At 41.9% G+C, this 25,533-nt stretch overlaps 1 protein-coding gene across 1 annotated transcript; it reads left to right on the forward strand.

Moving 5' to 3' along the window:
• Nucleotides 1-8,649: 8,649 nt before the first annotated feature.
• Nucleotides 8,650-25,359, forward strand: LOC112231362 (55 kDa erythrocyte membrane protein). Its single transcript, XM_024398086.2, has 12 exons — nt 8,650-9,072; nt 20,414-20,542; nt 20,695-20,773; nt 20,950-21,035; nt 21,180-21,248; nt 22,591-22,787; nt 23,320-23,423; nt 23,531-23,611; nt 23,727-23,807; nt 23,901-24,103; nt 24,214-24,288; nt 24,468-25,359. The coding sequence occupies exons 1-12, from the start codon at nt 8,950-8,952 to the stop codon at nt 24,642-24,644; spliced, it is 1,404 nt and encodes a 467-aa protein (XP_024253854.1). The 5' UTR covers nt 8,650-8,949; the 3' UTR covers nt 24,645-25,359.
• The last annotated feature ends 174 nt before the right edge of the window (nt 25,360-25,533 follow it).

The following is a 25,533-nucleotide window of genomic DNA, read 5'->3' on the forward strand; positions in this document are numbered from 1 at the left end:
TAACTAACGTTTTCATAGGAATGTTCCTGTGATGTGCAAGGAATGTTTCCAAGAGACCATTCCCTTAATGTCAAATAGAACTTACCCAGAACGTGGTTACCATGTTCTCAGAATTTAAGATATGAATGTTTTAGGCACATTTCTTGGGACTGTTGCAAGAAAATTAATGTGTCCAGTTTTCTGAGGGTTAGAATATTCCACCAACTTCCCACCAAACGTACACTGATCACTCATTTAATATACTACTTTCAGAAATGTAAGACCTTTCTGTATAGTTGTCTAATGTTGGTGGGGCATGTTAACCTGTTTTAATGACAGTACTGAATCACTATGATCAATAAAATCATTTTCTTCAGTGTACTTCTAACAGAGCTGAGATGTATTTAAAAGTGCATTCACCCTTTTTCTTACGCCTATCAATTAGTTTCATCTACATAAGTGCCTATAGAGGAGGGGTTCAGGTATCTTCTGGACAGTGCCTAACTATAGTGGCCCAATAAGCAAATGCCCTAAAGATATATTTGATTGGGATCGTGGTTGGGGCATTTGAAATTGGTGCTGGTGGTCTGGGTTCAAGACCCAGTAGGGTAGTCACCCTACTCTGCCCTTAACCAGCACAAAAACATCCTGTGGCGTATTGCATTAGTATCGAATAGCCCTCGCGATATGCAACTTTTCAAGGAAGTTAGGAACCAATATACACAGGCAGTTAGGAAAGCAAAAGCTAGCTTTTTCAAACATAAATTTGCATCCTGTAGCACAAACTCCCAAAAGTTCTGGGACACTGTAAAGTCCATGGAGAATAAGAGCACCTCCTCCCAGCTGCCCACTGCACTGAGGCTAGGCAGCACTGTTACCACCGATAAATCCGCGATAATTGAGAATTTCAATAAGCATTTTTCTATGGCTGGCCATGCTTTCCACCTGGCTACCCCTACCCCGGTCAACAGCCCTGCACCCCCCACAGCAACTTGCCCAAGCCTCCCCTTTTCTCCTTCACCCAAATCCAGATAGCTGATGCTCTGAAAGAGCTGCAAAATCTGGACCCCTACAAATCAGCCGGGCTAGACAATCTGGACCCTCTCTTTCTAAAATTATCCGCTGAAATTGTTGCAACCCTTATTACTAGCCTGTTCAACCTCTCTTTCGTATCGTCTGAGATCCCCAAAGATTGGAAAGCTGCCACGGCCATCCCCCTCTTCAAAGGGGGTGACACTCTAGACCCAAACTGCTACAGACCTATATCTATCCTATCCTTTCTAAGGTCTTCGAAAGCCAAGTTACCAAACAGATCACCGACCATTTCGGTTACCACCCTCTGCGCTAGGTAATCTGGTTTCTGAGCTGGTCATGGGTGCACCTCAGCCACGCTCAAGGTCCTAAATGATATCATAACCGCCATCGATAAGAGACAATACTGTGCAGCTGTATTCATCGACTTGGCCAAGGCTTTCGACTCTGTCAATCACCACATTCTTATCGGCAGACTCAACAGCCTTGGTTTCTCAAATGATTGCCTCGCCTGATTCACCAACTACTTCTCAGACAGAGTTCAGTGTGTCAATTCATCAGGCCTGTTGTCCAGACCTCTGGCAGTCTCTATGGGGGTGCCACAGGGTTCAATCCTTGGGCCCACTCTTTTCTCTGTATACATCAATGATGTCGCTCTTGCTGCTGGTGATTCTCTGATTCACCTCTACGCAGATGACACCATTCTGTATACTTCTGGGCCTTCTTTGGACACTGTGTTAACTAACCTCCAGGCGAGCTTCAATGCCATACAACTCTCCTTTCCTCATGGACTCCCAACTGCTCTTAAATGCAAGTAAAACTTAATGCATGCTCTTCAACCGATCGCTGCCCACACCTGCCCGACCGTCCAGCATCACTACTCTGGACGGTTCTGACTTAGAATATGTAGACAACTACAAATACCTAGATGTTTGGTTAGACTGTAAACTCCCCTTCCAGACTTACATTAAGAATCTCCAATCCAAAATGAAATCTAGAATCAGCTTCCTATTTCGCAACAAAGCATCCTTCACTCATGCTGCCAAGCATACCCTTGTAAAACTGACTATCCTACCGATCCTTGACTTTGGCGATGTCATTTACAAAATCCAACACTTTACTCAGCAAATTGGATGCAGTCTATCACAGTGCCATCCGTTTTGTCACCAAAGCCCCATATACTACCCACCACTGCGACCTGTATGCTCTCATTGGCTGGCCCTCGCTTCATATTTGTCGCCATCTCAGGTCACTGGTCACCATAGCAGCACCCACCCGTAGCACGCGCTCCAGCAGGTATATTTCACTGATCATCCCCAAAGCCAATTCCTCCTTCAGCCGCCTTTCCTTCCAGTTCTCTGCTAATGACTGGAACAATGTGCAAAAATCACTGAAACTGGAGACTCATATCTCCCTCACTAGCTTTAAGCACCAGCTGTCAGAGCAGCTCACAGATCACTGCACCTGTACATAGCCCATCTGTAAATAGCCCATCCAACTACCTCATCCCCATACTGTTATTTATTTTACTGTAAATATACTATTTCTATGGTATTATTGACTGTATGTTTGTTTGTTTATTGTTTATGTGTTTATGTGTTGTTGTTTGTGTCGCACTGCTTTACTTTATCATGGCCAGGTTGCAGTTGTAAATGAGAACTTGTTCTCAACTATCCTACCTGGTTAAATAAAGGTGAAATACTTTTTTTTAAACTTTCACATTCTTAGCAATATATAGTAATGCCCTTATTTGGCAACAGTTACAACACGCCGATCTGATCTAATTCAAATCAGTTTGTTCTACATTGTATATGTGGTGTAGATTTAAAAAAGACAATAGAGTTCTCTTTGAGATGCTCAGCTATATAGAATGAATAAATACTGATCATTTATGAGGTGGAAATGTAGTCATAATTCATGCTCAAGGGGAAATCCGTCCGATTCCCGTCTTTCAATAAGAAACTCATTTTAATTTGATCCGATAGGTGTGTTACAAATGTTGCCAAATAATGACACTAAAATATTTTGTTAAGTGTGAGAGTAGGGTGATTCCCCTAGCGCAGAGTTCCCCAACGGGTGACCCAAGGGCCAAATTTGGGCTGTGGGTCATTTTATTTGCACCCCAAAGTTTTCTGAGCCCCTCCCAAAAAAGTGCTTACTGTTTATACTTTATTGTCGGACATACAATACTTTAAAAACAACAGCAAATCAGCTCCAAGTGATTTTACTTTTAGAAATCTGTTCCAACGTATTCCCACGCATAATAGAGAGATACACTGAGTATACCAAACATTAGGACACCTCCCCCTTTTGCTCTCAGAACAGCCTCAATTTGTCAGGGGAGGGACTCTACAAAGTGTTCCACAGGGATGCTGGCCCATGTTGACTCCAATGCTTCCCACAGTTGTGTCAAGTGGGCTGGATGTCCTTTGGGCGGTGGACCATTCTTGATACACATGGGAAACAGAGTGAAAAACCCAGCAGCGTTGCAGTTCTTGCCACAACCAACCAGGCATTGTACTGCACGTTTTGAGTTTAGGGGGTGTGTCACAATATCTATCAATTTAACCACTTTTTCAGTGAAATATTTTTCCACAACCATCCATGTTATAAAGGAGAGACATTACATATGATAAAAAAATCATAGTTGTGTTTTGTTTTACCTTGACTACGGGTATATCAAAAACTAAAAGGCCTTTTTTAGGATTGGCCACTGGCCTATTTTATGTGGTGGTCACTGTGACAGTGGGTGCATTAATGTAATTAAACCACAGGATGGCAGACAAGGCTTAATTACCAAGAACAATCAGATATGAAATATGGTGACAGGGCTTTTCTCAAATCAAAATCGAATCCAATTTTATATGTCACGAGCTTCGTGAACAACAGGTGTAGACTAACAGTGAAATGCTTACTTCTCAACAACGCAGAGAGAAAACATTTGAAATAATATAATAATAATAACACTAGGTATAAATACAAGAGTAACGATAACTTGGCTATATACACAGTCGATGTGCAGGGGTATGAGGTAATTGAGGTAGACATGTACATATAGGTAGGGATAAAGTGACTCGGCAACAGGATAGATGATTAACAGTAGCAGTAGCGTGTGTGAGGAGTCAAAAGAGTTAGTGCAAAAAGGGTCAGTGCAGGTAATTGGTTAACTATTTAGCAGTCTTATGGCTTGGAGGTTGAAACTGATCAGGGTTCTGTTGGTTCCAGACATGGTGCATAGATACCGCTTGCTGTGTGGTAACAGAGAAAACACTCTATCACTTAGGTGGCTGGAATCTTTGACAATTTATAGGGCCTTCCTCTGACACAGCCTGGTATAGAGGATCTGGGAGACAGGGTGCTCTGACCAATGATGTAATGGGCCGTACGTATTACCCTCTGTAGCGCCTTGTGGTTGGATGCCAAGCAGTTGCCATACCAAACGGTGATGCAGTCAGTCAAGATGCTCTCAATGGTACAGCTGTAGAACTTTTTGAGTATCTGAGGCCCCATGACAAATCTTTTCAGCCTCCTGAGCGGGAAGTGGCGTTGTCATGCCTTCATCACTGCTGTGTTAGTGTGTGGACCATGATAATTCCTTAGTGATGTGGACACTGAGGAACTTGAAGCTTTCGACCCGCTCCACTACACCCCCAACAATCTGGATGGGGATGTGCTCGGCTCTCCATTTCCTGTAGTCCACGATCAGCTCCTTTGTCTTGCTGACGTTGAGGGGAGGATGTTGTTCTAGCACCACACTGCCAGATCACTGACCTCCTCCCTATAGCCTCTCAAATAGGCTTACTTTGGTAAACTCATGAAATCCTTGGTAATGTTTCATAACACACTTACTGAGTTATTTATCATAGGGTCTATTTATCACACTATTTATTAACATAGGCAGCCGATACTGGGCGCTAGATCTGCACTTGTCACGCCCTGACCTTAGTATTCTATGTTTTCTTTATTGTTTTGGTTAGGTCAGGGTGTGACATGGGTGATGTATGTGTTTTTGTACTGTCAAGGGGTTTTGTAGGTTTATGGGGTCGTTTACTATCTAGGTGTTTATGTATGCTTATGGTTGCCTAGATTGGTTCTCAATTAGAGGCAGCTGTTTATCGTTGTCTCTAATTGGGAACCATATTCAGGCAGCCATCTTCTTTGGGTATTTTGTGGGTTATTGTCTATGTCTATGTATATTTGCCTGTGGCTGCACTAGAATTATTATAGCTTCACTTTCGGTTTGTTGTTTTGTATAGTTTGTTAAGTGTTCTTCGTCTTCAATAAAAGTATGTATTCATCTTACGCTGTGCCTTGGGGTAGGCTTAGGGTATGCAACATTTTAGGTTGTCCTAAAATCTGAAAATGGTGGTGGAAATGGTGTTTTATTAAGATGGCTTGCCATTAAAGCTAGTTAAGGAAAAATATGCCTTTGCATCTTAAATGGAGGATGCTGTACGAGTGTGTTACGGGCTAATCAATAATAGAAGACAGTGCAGATCTAGCTTCCACTATCGGTTGTCCCTAACTTTTTATTAGTGTGGGGCACATTTGTGTAGACTAACCTACGCTTTTTCATACCCTAGGCATATTTATAATTTTCTAACCTCAAATTACATAAGCAGCTGCTTCAAATTGGCTGTTTTCACCAGTAGCATATACCATGGTTATTAGGCCTAGGCTATATGATGCAAATGTTTTGAAGGTCCCAAACAATCATTCTGAATCCCATGTAAAATAATATTTAGAGTGACTAAAATATCACTCATAATATTTTGGAGGGATCGAAATACTGAACTTTTTTTTCATGTATGGCTAACTAAGGGGAAGTTTGAAAAGACAAGCTGAGTGGGCGGGGAGCTTAAAGGAATGAGCTTACGTTGACTGACAGTTCTTTGAAAAGCCTGCAGTGCCTTCAGAAAGTATTCATTTGTCCATTATTCCTTTCAAAATTCTTGAAGCTCTGTTAAATTTGTCACGAATCCCGCTTCCTGAGTCTGTGTTTGCCTGTGTTTCTGTCCTGGAGTGTGTTTCCGGTGTCCTGGAACGCACCCTGTCTGGTTGCCGGGCGAATTAGCTTGTTGGGAGATCATGTTCACCCGCACCTGTATCCCATCAGTAATCTGCACACCTGTCCTGATCATCACCTCTCCCCTTCAAAAGCTCTGACATGACATCCATTCCCTGCCGGATCGTTAGCCATGAACAGTATGTTGTGCCCACGAACCAGCCTCCAGTTTATAGAGTTTGTTTTGTTTTATTGTTTTGTACGTCTTGCTTGCCTTTAACTTACCGCCGTTTGTTTTGTCTACAGCCATTCACCTGGAACCCATACCCCATCCATGTCTGCTCGTCGCCAGTGTGTTGTTATCCATTGGATCTGCCTATCCACTCCCATCAACCCACCTCCGCTGCCCGCTCCTCCACCCGGAACTATCTACCTCCACGTTCTCATTAATTAATAAATACTCACCATCTTCTTACTCACCTTGTCCTGGTCTGCTTCTGGGTCCAATTCTGGTAAACCCTGACAGTTAAATTGGTTGTTGATCATGGCTAGACAAACATTTTCAGGTCTTGCCATAGATTTTCAAGTAGATTTAAGTCAAAACTTTAACTTGGTCACTCAGGAACATTCACTGTCTTCTTGGAAAGCAGCTTCAGTGTAGATTTGGCCTTGTGTTTTAGGTTATTGTCCTGCTGAAAGATTAATTCATCTCCTTGTGTAATGGGTGCGTGTTGGTGGCAGGGAAGTCAGCTGAAGGAGAACCAACTTGGTATAAACGGAGTTGTTCAATAAGTGCTGACAACTCGAGAAAACAAAATATATAAAATAACAAAAGTGGGTACAAAACCTATCGCACACCAACACAACTTACACATCACATACAATCAAACAATCTCTGACAAGGACATGAGGGAAAACAGAGGGTTAAATACACAACATGTAATTGATGGGATTGGAACCAGTTGTGAAGGAAGACAAGACAATACCAATGAAAAACGGATCAGTGCTGGCTAGAAGGTTGGTGACGTTGACCACTGAACACCGCCCGAACAAGGAGAGGGACCGACTTCGGCAGAAGTCGTGACACCTAGTGTCTGGTGAAAAGCAGCTTTCCTGTGCCTAGCTCCATTCTGTTTATTTTTTTATCCTGAAAAACTCCCCGGGACTTAAAGATTACAAGCATATCCATAACATGATGTAGCCACCACTATGCTTGAAAATATGGAGAGTGGTACTCAGTAATGTGTTGTATTGAATTTGCACCCAACCATAACACTTTGTATTCAGGACATAAAGTTAATTGCTTTGCCACATTTTTTGCAGTATTACTTCAATGCCTTGTTGCAAACATGTTTTGGAATATTATATTCTGTACAAGCTTCCTTCTTTTCACTCTGTCAATTAAGTTAGTATTGTAGAGGGACTGCAATGTTGTAGATCCATCCTCAGTTTTCTCCTATCACAGCAATTAAACTCTGTAAATGTTTTAAAGGCACCATTGGCCTCATAGTGAAATCGCTGAATGGTTTCCTTCCTCTCCAGCTGAGTTAGGAAGGACACCTGTATCTTTGTAGTGACTGGGTGTATTGATACACCATCTAAAGTGTAATTAATAACATCACCATGCTCAAAGGGATATTCAATGTCTGCTTTTTTTGACCCATCTACCAAAAGGTGCCCTTCTTTGCGAGGCATTGGAAAACCTCCCTGGTCTTTGTGGTTGAATCTGTGTTTGACTGAGGGACCTTACAGATAATTGTATATAATAATAATATAATTATATATATAAGATAATTGTATGTGTGGGGTAGAGATGAAGTAGTGATTAAAAAATATGTTTGCCATAAGAAAGGGGTTGAATCATTTTGAAAAACATAATTCCACTTTCAAATGATGAGTATTGTTATTATTATTATGAGTATTGTGTGTAGGCCAGTGACAAAAATGTTCAACTTAATCCATTTAAAATTCAGGCTGTAACACAACAAAATGTGTAAAAGGTCAAGGGGGTTGAATACTTTCTGAAGGCACCATAACAAGAAATGTGGATGCAGTAAAGCAGTATTGCAGTAAAATCACCTCAAGCAAATGTGGTGATACACAAAGCAATTCAAAAAACTCTGAAATTGCATCAATTATGTAATTTTGTTTTGCAATGATGTCACCTTAATCCTTTAATAATCATGCCTCCTCCACATGGGGAGGGGACCAGTAACTTTATGATCAAACTTTATCAATGTAGTAGCAACATTTTTCCTACTTTGGTCATCATACTTTGATCTGGTTTAATCCAAATATCTTCTAATTTCATGAAAAACATGATTTTGACTGTTATTTACCTTAAACTTTCTTTCATGAGCATTATTGGCTTCAGTCTTTTGCCTTGCAACATTGGCGCACTTGTACAGTTTTTCAGTGTATGTGACTGGCTGTCTGCTATGGTGTCTGCAGACACTGCGTCGAGATTAGAAGAAAACACCATTTCTGAGGGGTATCCTCTCGGCTGAAGTGGTCTTTGCTGGTGTTCGACATTTCCCAGGTGTTTCATATAGCAGTCCGATGTAAAAAAAAAAAAAAAAAATGACGCTGTAATACCGCCTTTATGCATGAAGGTAGCCTCTCGTAGCGTATTCCCCTCTGCCCTCAGCAGCACGTAAGAGCTCTACCACTGAGGAAGCTGCATTGAGCCAGCCTTCTTTAGCACCGGAATGTTTTCTTGCTTTGTCAGCTGTGTCCTTGCAGCCTATAATGCAATATAGCTACCTCCGTATTGATCAAAACCACGGACTTTAAACTAGAACAGCAATTGATCAGACCGCCAGGGTTCGTTATCACTCATTTCCCCTGGCCCAGCTACACCTAGGACCAGCCTATTGCGGACCTTGAACAAGGGCGCTTCACGTTCACTTTTATCTTTTTGCTAACCGGTAAAGATGACTTTAAAATCCAATAAAAACGAACCTGCTGTCATACTTGAGCGGGTCAACAGCGCTCGAACAGCCCTCTCCGACCTGTACCTGGAGCAGCTCCTCCAAAATAAACCAAATCCGGAAAAGGTAAGCGATTTACTCTACAATCCATTCATACCATTGCCATAATAATATAATTATATAAAATGTCTTAATCAAATCAGCAGTAGGCCTATACGCCTATATGGAAGGCTGTATGTAGCCTACATTCATTCCTTGGTGATGTTGTAAAGCAATACAGATATGTCCATCAACTTCATTGCATCAGTTCAAGACGCAGGGGTAAGAGGATGCGCAGGTCAGCGCTGATACAACCCGGTTTAAGACGATCATCTTGGTGTTCATGTGCTTTTTGTGTTTTTCATATACATGATTAAATATAGGTTTAATGCTATATTCTTCACATTTTGCCATGAGGATGAGAGACCATTTTGTAGTTTGAAAGCTAATTCCCTGCTACTCTACACATTTTGGCATGAGGCTGAGAGAACATTTTGCGTTTTTTAAGTAACTGTTCAGTGAATATTCTGTTAACTCATTCTCAAATAATGTTGTTAGGAAAACGGCTAACTTCTTGCATTTCAACACATTTTGCCATGGAGCAGAGAGAAAAATGTGCAGTTTTATTGCTCATCTCATGCTGTTCTACACATTTCGCCATGAGGATGAGAGAACATTTTGCAGATTTAAAGCAAATGTCCTCCTACTCTACACATTTGGCCATGAAGCTAAGAGAACATTTTGCGGTTTTAAAGTAACTGTCCGGTGAATATCTTGTTAACTCATACCCAAATAATGACCCATCCTATATTCATATTTGTGGCCAAAGCATAAATTGTAGAAAAAAAACACTTAAATAAACCCATCTCAAGCAGACCATTTAAAAAAATGCTTGTTATTTCCTCATAGAGGATGGCGTCATCCTCCTGAGGAAGTTGAGCTGGCCAGTCAGCGGTCTACTCGCATGAATATTTTGAATGGCCGGTATAAACCCACACCATTATGGTGTTGGAGTACACCCACACCATTCCATAACAGAAAAGCTGCTTTTAACATAATTAATTACCTTTTTTTGGAAGGAAAACTGTAATTAATTATAGGCATATTTCATAAAAATCTGGAAACACTGGACAGGCACTTTAAAGGTCGACTTTGGGAAAAAACGCAAGGGTAACAGTTTTAAACTATATTTTTTTAATACATTTTTTATTTCACCTTTATTTACAGGTAGGCCAGTTGAGAACAAGTTCTCATTTACAACTGTGACCTGGCCATGATAAAGCAAAGCAGTGCCACAAAAACAACAACACATAGTTACACATAAACAAACGTACAGTCATATAACTGACAAATGCGCCTTCATACCAGGTAACATAATGCAACAACAAAAAAAGGTGATGAATAAGATATTTGGCTACAGATCTTATCGATCTCTACAGCTTCCATCCAAAAACAAATGCTGTGAAATGACGTCAACACATACTGGAGGAGTTACTGGCTAGCTACAAGTGGCTAGCTTAGCTAGCAAACTAGCTACATCGGTCGCGGTGCGCATTACCAGAATTACACATCACTGAACCACCAAAGGCACACTCCATTTCTGTTTTGAAATTGAGAAGTAGGAGTTGGACCGGGGGGGTTGTCAACTTGACCTGAATATTGGGGCGGGACATGTGGCAACTTCACCTATGTCAAGCACATGTTCAAAGTTTCAGTCTAGGTCACTCCCAAGACATTACTGCATCATGAAAAATGCAGTGCTTGTCAAATCCCATCTTAATTTGCACCAGACAAGTCATAATAAGTAGGATTCAGTTCTGCTATTTCTCTAACAAGGAACAGAAACCACACACCAGGCACACAGAGGAAACAGGTTAACTGTTTCACAGCAATAGGGAAGACACATGTGATGTCTACATAATGGATAGTTGTATCCTTTAGAAGAGGGGACTGACATTGGTACTCATAGACAGTATAGGCCTACTACTGTTTTTAACTCTTCTTTCCACTTGTTTATACATGTACATATGTAGACCATGTACAGCATCTCAATTCAACAATGTGTTATGCTCCTATAATAAGCTGCAATTAAGCTGCAAGTTTTCCAAACTGAGACACCTGCTCTGGATGTTTTAATATGGATTTTCATCTGTCTTCTTAATTATTTGTGATAGACTTCCACGTGTCTCTTAAGGGTCTTACAGCAGTAGTATGATCCCATTCCAACCACACAATTCACCATGGACCTTTGACCCCACAGGTGAGGACTTAATGTTATCAGCCTCTTGATGAGGCACTACTGTAGTAGATTAGCCAGGCAGATTGTTAATCCCGTCAGTCCCCTAGATCAGGTTAACATTCTCAAGTCCTTGTCTTTGTTTGCTTGCTTGAGTGAAATGCAGAGCCAGGTGTACCTATTCAATGCAGGCAGGAGGTTAACGAACAAGCCCCTCTTCTCCTTTGTCTGTCTCAAGGGGGGATTTCTTGGCATGTGATGATTGGACAATAGGCCTGGTCAGGGTCAGAGGATTAGGGTTAGGGTGCATGGTAGAGCTGGCCGATAGGGACATGTGATGATTGGACAATAGGCCTGGTCAGGGTCAGAGGATTAGGGTTAGGGTGCATGGTAGAGCTGGCCGATAGGGACATGTGATGATTGGACAATAGGCCTGGTCAGGGTCAGAGGATTAGGGTTAGGGTGCATGGTAGAGCTGGCCGATAGGGACATGTGATGATTGGACAATAGGCCTGGTCAGGGTCAGAGGATTAGGGTTAGGGTGCATGGTAGAGCTGGCCGATAGGGACAAAAATCCATATCGCGATTAATTGCCTGAATTGATGCAATACTGATCAATATAAGGATACATGTATTACATTAATGTGCACCCCATTAATGTGCTACTACTAGTTTGATGGTTGTAGCCATCAGTTGTCCTATTAACAATCACCCATATTCGCAAACTCTAGTGCCCTGTAGGGCCCCTACTGTCTGGAGTTTGATGGGATTTACTTGAGGAATGGGTCACCCCTCTATTTTAGGCTCCTGAGTGGCGCAGCGGTCTAAGGCACTGCATCTCAGTGCTAGAGGCGTCACTACAGACCCTGGTTCGAGCCTTGGTTCGATCACAAGCAGTATCACAACTGTCCGTGATTGGGCGGTGCAAAATTGGCCCAGCGTTGTCCGGGTTAGGGAAGGGTTTGGAGGTAAAATAAGAATTTGTTCTTAACTGACTTGCCTAGTTAAATAAAGGTTAAATAAAAACATTTTAAAATGGACGTTTATTGTCCGCGTACACAGTTTAGCAGGTGTTGTAGCAGGTGCAGCGAAATGCTTATGTTACTAGCTCCTAACAATGCAATAAAATCCAGTGTATGAATAAATATGCTGTGTGTATAAACAGTGTAATTAAAATACAATGTACAGTAGTAGAAATATTCTGATGATCTACGTCGGGATACAATATTTAAATATGCAGTGTGAAACGGGAAATGACCTGTGGTTCAATGTCTCTATAACATAGGTCCCAGTGGCTCACTCTGCTTGATCAGTGAAGGAGGAGCAAACGAGGGAGGGAGAAAGTCAGCCAATCAAGTTGGAAAGAAGTCATGATACTTCCAAAAAGGAAAACATGTCCTCTGATTGATACGTAAAACAAAGTATGTCTGAAAGTGACATTGAAGTAGAAACTTCAACATTGTGAAACATTGAGTGCTGAGAAGGGAAGCCTTGCATGGACTCTTTCCCTGACATCATGTGTAATAACCTAGTGCAGAGCCTCATGTTAAAGTGTACCTCAACGAGAAGCTGAAATCTATTGTGAAATCTGGAATATCGTAGAGATGAGTGCTGGTGTCTCGTTGTTTGCATGTATGTGTGTGTGTCCAACATTGACTTTATTTTTCCGTCTTTGTGATGCTTGCCTTGGACTGCAAGTGTGTATTTTGCGTCTGTAGCTGAAAGCAACTCTAGCCAAATCGATTAGAGTGCAGTATGTTTGTAAGGCTTCCTGTGTGTGTTACCCGCCTGACGTGTGCAGACTCAGCCTGCTCCTGCCTGCCACACACTGAGTCATGTTTCACTAGAGACTAGCCTAATCATCCAGGCTAAAGAACTGCAGCTTTCTATAAATAGACACATAGCCACGTCTGCCTAACACACAATGTCTCCCATCCTAAACCCCTGTGTCATTGGTGCAGTTTAACCCTATCAGTCCCGAGACCCCAGCAAAAATCGTCTTTTCATTTATCTGACTTTCATTTATCTGCATGTCCAGCCCTTATATTTAATAATCATTTTGGAGATGCTTATATTTGTCCTGTTATAGACAAGTGTGTAATGGATATGTGTTTTTTCCCATATCCCAACTCCCCCTGAGACACCCGCAGAGAGTGTGGTCACGGCCAGGGTCGCCATTGTACAACAATTAGGATTAATTGCCATGCTCAAGGGCACAGCAACAGATTTATCACCTTGTTGGCTCCGGTATTCAAACCAGCAACCTTTCAGTTACTGGCCCAACGTGCTAACCTTGAGGCTACATGCCAATGAAGTCCTTTTCAGGAGAACCATGGCTGCAAGTAGAACACAAAACAATTTGACATAAACAGTTGCAGTCATGAGTATTATTGACAAATGTAAATAAATCAAAAATAGGTCCGCCAAAGCAAAAACCTGATAAAAATGAATTTATATGAATGCTGTAAGTATATAAATTGTTTGCTCAATGGGAAATGAATATCCAACTAGTTCGTGACAACTGTTTGGAGTTTGTGACAGCAACTATGTGAGCTTATTGCAAAATTAGAGATACTATTTCCTGGGACTTCCTATGATCTTCTATAGAAGAACCCCTTACTTTCTAACGACTCTTGTGTAGCTTGTGAGCATCATAGAGCAGAACAAGTGCAGGTTCGTCAGCCTCAGCTTTTCATAGTGACAGTAGCTTTTAATAGTTCGTAGCTCAAACCATTCGGGACTCTACAGACTTTTTGTACAAAGTACGGGCCCCTTCGGGATCCGTCCTTGTCTCACAAACACCACTCTAGCTCAGCCCCCGTAATCACACAGACAAATGTTTGGTATCTACAGATGCAGAATAAATAGACAAATCCAATGGTACAACAAGTTAGAAGTCCAAAACGCGCAGGCGTTACAGTGGGACTCATTGGATTAAACAGGGACAGACAGACACTAGAACATTGTGAATGTGCTTGTGTTACATCCCCTCATTTAAACAAAAAACATGACCCCATGAACAATGTGGCTCTCTGATTTCATATCAAACTTTGCTGGCCTTGTTATCCCTCAAACATGATTACAGAGACATTAGATCCAGTTTCCACCTTAAACTATTTGTCTAGCAGTATTGTGCTGTTCCTGTTTCACTGGAACACTTATTCTTTCAAATGGTGTATTCACACTCATCTTCAACACTGGATTATATTATGGGAACCACAGACAAATGGAAGAACACACAACACTGAGCCTTATAGCTGTCTTGTAAAAAAACATGTCCCTGTTGTTTTTTATACCCCTCCCCCACTTCTCCCTTTTCCCTTTTCAATAACCAAGCTTCCTTCAGGAAGAGGAAGCGAGAAACCCCACTCACTGTTTTCTTTTCTCTGTTTTTTTCTGCTTCAATTAAAGTCAATGAACTTAGTAGACCAGACCTAGCTGCTATTGCATTGGTGTCTATGGGAGACACACCCAGTTAAGTATACCGGAACAGACCATTTTCTTCAATGGTAAATGGCCTGAGTGAACTATCTTCATTTGTGAACATGTTTACTTACATTGATCCGTACATACTTTGCGTCGGTCACTGGTGCACGACTACAACTCCCAGAGGCCTCTGTTCACACAATGAGATCAGGGGTCAGCACCAATGACTCACTTGTACAAAAAAAACAAGGATTCAAGACAGCTTGTTTTTCTTTGACTCAGAGATCACGTGACCCCCCTCTGACACGGCTCAGTGCAGTGGAAGTAGGAAGCCACAGAAGAACAGAGTGTTTTTCTTCTGGGAGACTGTGAGTGCCAAGGAACTGCCCAGTTGAATCCACCCAGGCACGTTGGAGCCTGTAACTGTTTTTTCAGATAGCGTATCAAACTATGTTGCATTCCTGACTCCTTGACTAGTTCAGCAATATGAGATAAAGGGGGTTATTGAGAATAGTTAGTCTCCAACTTTAGGAGGGATAATACAATGAGTAGCTGTAATATTTTAATAATGCTATATTCAAACTTTGATACCTGCACGAGGAGGACTACGCAATGTGTTTACTGTTAAACTGCCAATACCTACAGTGGGTGCCTGCCTAATTTCACTGTAACAGCATAACGAATTCCATATTTCACATTAGGTAGTAACAGGACTCTTTTGGCATGAGGCACTGTTTGGCCTTGTCACCGGGATATGGTGCCACTCATTTATTATGTTAAAATAAAAGAAGATACTTTAGCTTTAACTGGACTGTTTTGATAGCTCACTTGGTAAATTAGTTTTCAAACTTTATTGGGTATTGAAAGTCTGTAAGCTCTCCTTTTATGTCTCACTTTAGACGCACACCTTTTTGATTCTTGTTTGTAACTATGGAAATGGGATCTTGTAAAAAAAAATGTTTTTAAACTTGGTCCTCACTTCAGAAGTTCCAAAAAACACTTCAGGAAAACTGGAGCTTGTCAATTATACAAAGGTGATCTTAAAATCCTAGCCCAGTGGACAGACAGTTCATTGACTATGGGAGGTAAAAGTGGGAACCATGTGTGCCTTGGTCATCATTAACACAACATTGGAAAGTAAAATGTTTTTGCAACTTTGTAATTTCAGCTTATTCAATAAATTACAGTGCTGTGTGTTCTCCTGCTATTCTCGGCTGTTTTCTGCTATTACATATATTAATTATCCAGATGATACCAGTTGACCTTTAGACCAAAGTCTGACGGTTTCCTTTAGACATGTGACTTCCCTCTCAGTCCAACCAGGGTCAGCACTTCACAGGAGGATTTATTGGAGGCTGAGTGAGCCCTCCCTGTCTCTTTATGACTCAGTTCTGTGTGCTAAACAATATGAGTAATGTAATGAACGTTCAAGGCTTCAACCTGTTTGTCTGTATGATGGTGAAACTGTTAAGCCCCAGGTGTCTCCTACAGGACTGGTCCGTCTTAGTGGATAAGCAGCATCCTGCGCTCTATGCACTCTTTAGTGCATTCTATGCCCTTGTGTGGGGATGTCTTTTCATCAGAGTTTATCGAGGGGTGCAGTCCAGAGAGCTCTACTACATTGATGACAGGGACTGTTTCTACTCTCCTATTACTGGTGTCCTGTAAATATCTGTATTATGTTGCAAATTAAACAACATGTTTACTTACATTGACCATAACACACCTCTTAGCTTTCCTTGAACGCTGCAGGCTAGTCCACATGGTGTTAAAGTGTGTGTGTGTGAGACCTTGTTCTGTTCCGTCTCAGACAAACGGTGAAGGGAAGAGGAGGGGGAATCCTGACTCTGCATGACTCATGTTAAGAGGAACCACCCGCTTTCATATGTTCTCATGTTCTGAGCAAGGAACTGAAACGTTAGCTTTCTTACATAGCACATATTGCACTTTTACTTTCTTCTCCAACACTTTGTTTTTGCATTATTTAAACCAAATTGAACATGTTTCATTATTTACTTGAGGCTAAATTGATTTTATTGATGTATTATATTAAGTTAAAATATGTGTTCATTCAGTATTGTTGTAATTATCATTATTACAAATACACCACAATGCATTTTTTTAAATCGGCCGATTAATCGGTATCGGCTTTTTTGGCCCTCCAATAATCGGTATCGGCGTTGAAAAATCATAATCGGTCGACCTCTGGTACATAGTGAGAGACGGTTCATAGTGAGAGAGGTTCCAAAGTGAGAGAGGGTACTTAGTGAGGGAGGGTCCAAAGTGAGAGAGGGTACATAGTGAGAGAAGGTACATAGTGGGAGAGGGTACATAGTAAAAGAGGGTACATATTGAGAGATGGTCCATAGTGAGAGAGGATCTGTAGTGAGAGAGGGTACATAGGGGGAAATGGTAAATAGTGAGAAAGGGTACATAGTGAGTGAGGGCCCATAGTGAGAGAGGCTAGATAGTGAGAGAGGTCCCATAGTGAGAGAGAGTACATAGTGAGAGAGATGGTTCATAGTGAGAGAGGGTACATAGTGAGAGAGGGTACACAGTGAGAGTGTCCAAAGTGAGAGAGGGTACATAGGGCGAGAAGGTACATGGTGAGAAAGGGTCCGTAGTGAGAGCGGGTACATAGCGAGAGAGGGTACAAATAGTGAAAGAGGGCCCATAGTGCGAGAGGGTACACAGTGAGAGAAGTTCCAAAGTGAGAGAGGGTACATAGTGTGGGTTGGTACATAGTGAGAAAGTGTTCATAGTGAGACAGGGTCCCAAGTGAGAGAGGGTACATAACGAGAGAGGGTCCATAGTGAGAGAGGGTCCATAGTGAAAGAGGGTACATAGTGTGAGAACGGGTACATAGTGAGAGAGGGTACATCTAGTGAGAGAGGGCCCATAGTGAGAGAGGGTTCATAGTGAGAGAGAGTCCATTGTGAGAGAGGGGACATAGTGAAGGGGGGTACACAGTGAGAGAATGTACATATTGAGAGAGGGTACATCGTGAGAGAGGGTACATAGTGAGAAGGGTACATATTGAGAGGGTACACAGTGAGAGGGTCCATATGAGAGAGGGTACATATTGAGAGAGGGTACATCGTAGTGAGAGAGGGTACATAGTGAGAGAGGGTACATAGTGAGAGAGGGTACATAGTGAGAGAGGGTACGTAGTGAGAGAGGGTCCATAGTGAGAGAGGGTACATATTGAGAGAGGGTACGTAGTGAGAGAGGGTACATAGGGAGAGAGGGTACATAGTGAGTGAGGGCCCATAGTGAGAGAGAGTCCAAATTGAGAGAGGGTACATAGTGAGAGAGGGTCAATTGTGAGAGAGGGCCCATAGTGCGAGGGGGTACACAGTGAGATAATGTACATAGTGAGAGAGGGTACATATGGAGAGGGGGTACGTAGTGAGAGAGGGTACATGGTGAGTGAGGGCCCATAGTGAGATAGGGTACATAGTGAGAGAGTGTACATAGTGAGAGAGGGTTCATATTGAGAGAGGTTACGTAGTGAGAGAGGGTACATGGTGAGTGAGGGCCCATAGTGAGAGAGGGTCCGTAGTGAGGGAGGGTACATACTGTGAGAAGGTACGTGGTGAGAGATGGTACATAGTGAAAGACAGTCCATAGTGAAAGAGGGTACATAGTGAGAGAGGGCACATAGTGAGAGAGGGTAAATAGTGAGAGAGGGTAAATAGTGAGAGAGGGTAAATAGTGAGAGAGGGTAAATAGTGAGAGAGGGTAAATAGTGAGAGAGGGTAAATAGTGAGAGAGGGTAAATAGTGAGAGAGGGTAAATAGTGAGAGAGGGTAAATAGTGAGAGAGGGTCCATGGTGAGAGAGGGTCCATGGTGAGAGAGGGTACATAGTGAGAGATGGTATATATAGTGAGAGAGGGTCCAATGTGAGAGAGGGTACATTCAGTTACAAGGAACAAGGAGAGACTAAAACAAATAAGATAAAGGAAATGCCTTTGTGAAATTATGATGATGGAAGTAACAGGTCATTGCCATTGGAGTTGTTAATCATTTTTATGGCCTTGTAGTTTTCTCTCAAAGACATCATCGCCACCTCCCGTTCCTTTAGCCAGTGGATCTGACTAGACTAGACAAAACTACTGGCGTATTGATTTCCATTCATATAAAAAACTATGACAGATTCCCCCTTCTTATAGGCTTAATTATGTTTATGTGAGCGGATCACTGTGGAAACAAAGCTGTCAGAGTCACTGATCATTCATTTGTGTCAGCATTGTGTGGTCAAACACATTGAACACATTCTTAACCTATCTAAAAAGAAAAGTTGTTTCTGTTTGCATGGTTGACGAAGTCACCTTGTGATTTCTCTGAACTAATGTTATTACTTTCCATGTCCCTATACAGCCTGAGATCGCTAACAGTAAAGGAACACTAGCAGTTATCTATGAAAAGATAATCAAACGTATCTATGTTAGATAACAAACTTTTGCCGCCTTAGCTGGCAGCATGTTCCTACAGGGAGTATAGGAGACTTCATTCCATTATTGCACAATAATGCTGGTAAGTAACCTTTGTCACCCTGGGGTCCATGTACAGAACAGTCAGGGGCTAGATTAGTATGATGGCCATCCACGTGAGTGGTTTTACTAATCCCTGGCAGGGCTAGCAATGTGATAATGCCCATGTGGCCGTGGCCGGGGGCAGAGAAAGGGATTTAGTTCATGTGATAAAAGCATGTGTAATGGAGGGACATGCAGACAGCAGAACAGGCCAAATCCCACAGGAGGTCCCACTTCAATTATTGCTGTGTGGAATTAAGGAAAGACTCCAATCTGGACTAAAAGAGTCTCATGGTGTACATTTGGATCCATGTTTTGAATTTGCTGCTGTGGTATTTCATGGTCATAAAAAGGTCATTAACATAGTGTACTTTTGGTGTACTTAAGCATTTGGCATTGGATTCAATCAAACCTGGTTGAAATGGAACGGTTGGAGTGGAGGGATCACCAGTAAAGGCCACATTCCTTTGAGTGACATTACACACCGTTCAGTGTTCTCACAGCCAGACAGCGGTCAAATAGTCAAGGTTGTTATTTGTGGATGTAATGTATGTCTTCAACTTTACGAGCGATTTGTTTTTTCATATCAATACTTTTCTTCTTATCACGATTTCACTCAGGCGTAGCCATGACAACCTTTTGTGTACCAGAGTAGCGGGCATGGGTTGTCCCTGCCTAATGAGCTGGTGAAAATGTGGAGTTAATTTTCAACCTCGAACAGATGCTGAAACTGCAAATTAAACATGGCTGTTGGGGTGCAGACGAAAAAAGCTTTTAATAACGCCACTGGAAATGCCAGTGTTCTAATTATGTGACATCAGATGATCAGGACGTTTAGCTCATTGTAACAATGTATTTATTTATTCCTAGTCCACAACATTTTACAAATTGTAGCTGTACTGCTGCAACTGGGAATTATTTATCATTTTGAGTTGTTTGGGTGCTTGGCACGAGATAGTAAAAACATTTTTCATGATTGCACTGCCCCACAATTTATAAAAGAAATAGGGCCAACCATTGACACATAGTAACCTTCCAAACTTGGATGTTTTGGACAGATTATGACATTTTGCCAAGATGATAATCCAAAATGGCATTTTGTATAGGAGGAGTGCATTCCAGTTGTGTGCACAGTGGGTTTTTCACCCCAGTTTTTCACCCCAGTAAGCCATGTTAATGAATCCATCTCCTATGCCTATTGATGTTAAGTGTTGACATGTTTTTCCGTAGGGGCTTATGCCAGCCCATGAGACAACGGGAGCTGAAGTATACACCAACGGCAGTGCGGGTCACATGAACGGAACTGAGCCAACCAGGATGCGTGAGGTGGCGTTTGAAAAAAATCCCTCAGAGCCCATGGTAAACCATTCAGATGCCAATTCCTCTCTTTTTTTCTCCCTCAGTCCCTTTCTGGCTATCTCTCGCCGTCATTTCCCTCGTCTCTCGTCTCTATCTCTCAGTGACTCAATCTGTCATCTTGAGGAAAGATTGTCATGTGTTTTTGCCTTTAGGGGGTGACTCTAAAATTGAATGGAAAACAGAAGTGCACTGTGGCCAGAATATTACATGGGGGCATGATACACAGACAAGGTACAGAACTCAACCACACTGACTGACATACTGAAGTGATTGTAATGAATTTGTATTAGAAAAGCAACAGTATTCCCATACTTGTAAAGCAAATAGATATTAGTTATTTGCCTGATAACACTCTTTGGTCATACTGATCCTCTGTACTGTGCTGATCATTTATTGTCCATCTCCAGGTTATCTAAACGAAGGGGATGAAATAGCAGAGATCAATGGAAAGAGTGTGGCCAACCAATCTGTCGACCAGCTGCAAAAGATCCTGGCAAGTCGCTACCATCTCTGTTTTAACACAAACTGTACTGAAGAGCATTCTGCCCCTGAGAGAATGGGTGACATGTTGTAATCTCACAATCCTAGTTTTGATAGTGTGGAGTGTAAGTAAAATGGTCGTCATCCTCCATTACAGAAAGATACCAACGGAGTAGTCACAATGAAAATCATCCCCAACCAACCAAGGTGCTCTCCTGTGTGTGAGGTAAGCCAATAAATGACCCATTGGATCTGCACATTTTCCCCTTTATGAATGGACTAATTTTATCATTTTTATGCACCCTGACATCTAATTTCAACTGCATGCATGATCAAAGAAATGGTTACTATTCAAGCAGGGTTACACTCTTTTGTTGTACTAGTTCTGCCATGATATCCCAAATGATTTCATCAGAGAAATACACCAGGTATAGTACATAGTGTAATAGTATACCCTTTAGTTGACAAGGGGTTGACAGTCATTACAGAGGGCATCAGTCAATTTATTTAGTCATCTATTGGTGACTCATAACCTACTCTGGTCAAGTGTCATATCGTCATCTACATACTGTTCCTATTATATTTTGACCATATCAGCAAATTACTGGATTATTCACTAACACCATTGTAATAAGACAAATAAACATGGTTCCGCGGTGTTATGGTTCTTTCTCTACGATACCATGCTTGAAGCGTAACCACAGTTTTGATACGGTACCATCCTGCACCTCCAATCATGTCTTCTCCCAAATTCTCTGGATTAAATTGAGTTTGTTCTTTTGTCAGGCGAACCCTACCCTTAAGACAATGAAAGACACAGATGACTATGCAACCATTAGATTCCACTAATGGTCTAATATACAGATCAGCAGTCATGTTAGACTGGCGAACTGAACTGAAACACGTTGGCAGTGCTCAGCGTTTCACTCTGCCATCTGCTGGTCACATTATGCAATCATATCTCCCCCATCAATCTGCCTCTCAACCTAGAATAATTCAACATTTAGAGGAAATGAGTTTCATTTATGAATGTGAAGTAATTGGAAAACAGTGTTATAGCATGCATGTTTGTCAAATCCATAACAGAAGCATGTCCATTGTCCAGGCATTATAATAACTGCATGAATAGTGTTGTCAGTGATGAGAGTCTAATTCTAAGCCCTTTGGCAATTGATATATTAGTAGCATGTCCTAAACTATATTGTAAATATATACAAAACAATAAACTTTTACAAACCAAATCCCTCCTGTGGATGCTGCTAGATCCTCTGTGGGTTGCATCATAGAGCATACCACAGGAAGGATGAATACATATTACTCACTAACATCTAGGATGCTGTTTAGACAGGTACATTTAATCTGAGCCACAGTACTATCTCCTGAGTTAATTCAGAATAATATACAATTTTGCACCATATGCTGGAAACTGCAGTGCTACACTTCATTGCAACAACCATATCAACCACAATGCACAGATGGCGAACATGATTTCCCAGTTTCCAGACAAGGCATTGTGTCATTTCAGCCATCTCTATGTGTGCAGCAGTTCTGTGTTACTTCCTCCACAGATGTACATGAGGGCTCAGGTTGACTACGACCCTGCCAAAGATGACCTCATCCCATGCAAAGAGGCAGGGCTGAAGTTCAAAACGGGTGACATCATTCATATCATTAACAAGCAGGACCCACATTGGTGGCAAGGCAGGGTGGACACCTCTACTGCCGATTTCGCTGGACTCATCCCCTCCCCAGAACTTCAAGAATGGTAATGGTACACAAAGTAGTACACCCACTCTGATTACCTGTAAAAAAAGCTTTTGCCTGAACGTTGCTTTAAGCACTGAAATTGACATGCATATTATTAATGTTAGCTCTCTGTGTACATCCTAGGGCCAACCGTGCTGCCCTGTTCTGAGCCAATTGCAATTTTCCTAAGTCCCTCTTTGTGGCACGTGACCACATGACTAAACAGTAGTTCAGGTGTGACGAAACTAGGGCCAGTAGGACCTGCCTTGTTGATAGTGCTGTTAAGAAGGCAGTGACACTTTATTATGGACAGACTTCTCCCCATCTTAGCTGCTGTTGTATTAATATGTTTAAGCACTGAAATCCCTAGAATCCTAATTTAGTTTGAGTGAGTCAGTGACTGACATAACAAGATAAAAACTGCTGATGCACAACTAGAATTAGAAAATGCACCTTGTGTATTCTACTACTCTAACTCTCAACATTAAGTTGAGACCCGCTCTAAAATATTCACTGTGTGAGTAACCCCCAGTCTCTCCTCTCTGCTCTAGGCGGATGGCAAGTAAAAGCAAGGCCACAGAGGGCACCCAATCCTGCAGCCCCTTTGGAAAGAAGAAAAAGTGCAAAGACAAGTATCTGGCCAAGCACAGCTCTAGTAAGACTTGCCATTTGTTTATACCCAATACAATCTTGAGAACTACCTATACTAACTAGTAGTTAGATCCCTAAACCACCAATTTATATTATTTTCTCCCTTGTTAGTCTTTGACCAGTTGGACGTGATTTCCTATGAAGAGGTTGTTCGGCTCCCTGCCTTCAGCAGAAAAACCTTGGTGCTTATTGGTAAGCCCCATATATGACCATCATAAGCGAGACCTGCCTGCCTCAACCCTAATTTTAAACCCAATATTTGAGATTGTCACACTAAAAGTGGTTAGATGAACCTCTCTCTGTGCAGGTGCACCGGGTGTAGGAAGGAGCCATATCAAAAGCCTGTTGCTGACCAAATACCCAGGGAAGTTTGCCTACCCAGCACCACGTAAGGCCTTTACTTTTAATGGTCTTCTATCTGGTTTAAGAGCAATTGGTTTTCCAAAACCCACCATTAACTGTGGCTCAATCCAAACAACAGACACCACCAGACCCCCACGTAAGGACGAGGAGAACGGGCAGGAGTACTACTTCATCTCCAACGACACCATGACCAAGTGCATCACTGGGAATGAGCTGTTGGAGTATGGCAGCTTCCAGGGGTTCATGTTTGGAACCAAAATAGAGACTATCCAGAAGATCCATGAGCAAGGAAAAATCGCTGTGCTAGATGTTGAACCACAGGTAGCCATAGAAATAACTATTTACACAAACCCAAGGTTAGCAGAGCAAGGTATTTGTTTCAGGTGTCAGATGAATAACAAGATGGTTTGGCTTCTTTTCTTGTTATGCAGACATTGAAACTCTTGCGGACAGCAGACTTTGCACCTCTGGTGGTTTTCATTGCACCCACCAACTCAGCTACTCAGGTACGCTACTGCTCATTTCTTACATCCAGGAATGAAGGTGATTTCAGTTAAGGACCATTTGCAATATGGCTCTCTCCAACCAATCACACTAAGGCATCAACATTTTCAGTCTGTAATGAGATGCTGAACCCCTCAGGAGTGTGACTTTGTAGTCTGATAACTTGTACCTTCCCTTGTAGTCAGAAGCGGTGCAGTTGATCCAGAAGGAGTCAGATGCCATCCTCTCCAGCTACAGCCACTTCTTTGATGTGCAGCTGGTTAACAATGATGTTGATGAGAGTGTGAAAGGAGTGGAGGAAGGGATGGAGCAAGCCACCTCCACCCCACAATGGGTGCCTGTTTCATGGGTCTACTGACCTGTGTACCCCTGAACAACCATCATATTTAACAAAAACTGGTGCAATATCACACCCCACAAAACCTGGGCCAATATCCACAAAGTGTCTCTGCATGCTGATCTAGGATAAGCTGCCTTTTAGATCAGAATGGGAAAAGATTATGGCCAGACTAGTAACCGAAAGGTTGCAAGATCAAATCCCCGAGCTGACAAGGTCCAAAAAAAATATATTGTTCTGCCCCCTGAACAAGGCAATTAACCCACTATTCCTAAACCGTCATTGAAAATAATTTCCTAACTGACTTGCCTAGTTAAAGATAAAAGATCAGCACTCCTACTCTGAGGGGCTTTGTGAATACAGACCCTGGTCACTCATACACCATTCTTTGCATAGCAGCTAATCACTATGTAATTGTAACTAAGTTTCACACAGAAGCAAAACAAAAGAGCAATAGATATTGTATTTCAGAGAAAGTATAATGAACCCAACCAAGGGAATCATTTAGATGTTTGTAAAACCTTAGTGAATCAGGCTTTTTAGGTGCCAAGTGATTGGTACCACACGACTGCAGATAGGATTGTTAGTGTATTAACAATTAAAGTGGACCACTACTGTGAAGGCAATGCCACTACCTGAGCAGTATCCTTAACTCTAGTTTCATAGTCATGAGATTTTGCGTAGCTGTATTAATAGACATGGTAATGTATTAAAATACAAGGAGACATGTTCTACATGAAATTGTCAAGTCTGTCATGTTAAGTGAACAATTTTTTTGACCTCAGTACTGGTCTCAACTCAGAAATATATACATGTCATGTAAGGCACTCTCAAACAATTAAACCCCCACCCACCCCATATTACTGATTGAAGTTTCACTCACTTGGTGTGAAAGGTAGGCCCGAATAAG

Source organism: Oncorhynchus tshawytscha, linkage group LG33, assembly GCF_018296145.1.
Source record: "Oncorhynchus tshawytscha isolate Ot180627B linkage group LG33, Otsh_v2.0, whole genome shotgun sequence".
Lineage (NCBI taxonomy): Eukaryota > Metazoa > Chordata > Actinopteri > Salmoniformes > Salmonidae > Oncorhynchus > Oncorhynchus tshawytscha.

Excerpts from the sequence above, each read along its gene's own strand:
- LOC112231362 (XM_024398086.2), top strand. The coding sequence starts at position 8,950 with ATGACTTTAAAATCCAATAAAAACGAACCTGCTGTCATACTTGAGCGG. Across the intron at positions 21,036-21,179 it reads ACCAGCTGCAAAAGATCCTG|AAAGATACCAACGGAGTAGT; the intron begins GCAAGTCGCTAC and ends CCTCCATTACAG. Across the intron at positions 24,289-24,467 it reads CCACCAACTCAGCTACTCAG|TCAGAAGCGGTGCAGTTGAT; the intron begins GTACGCTACTGC and ends CTTCCCTTGTAG.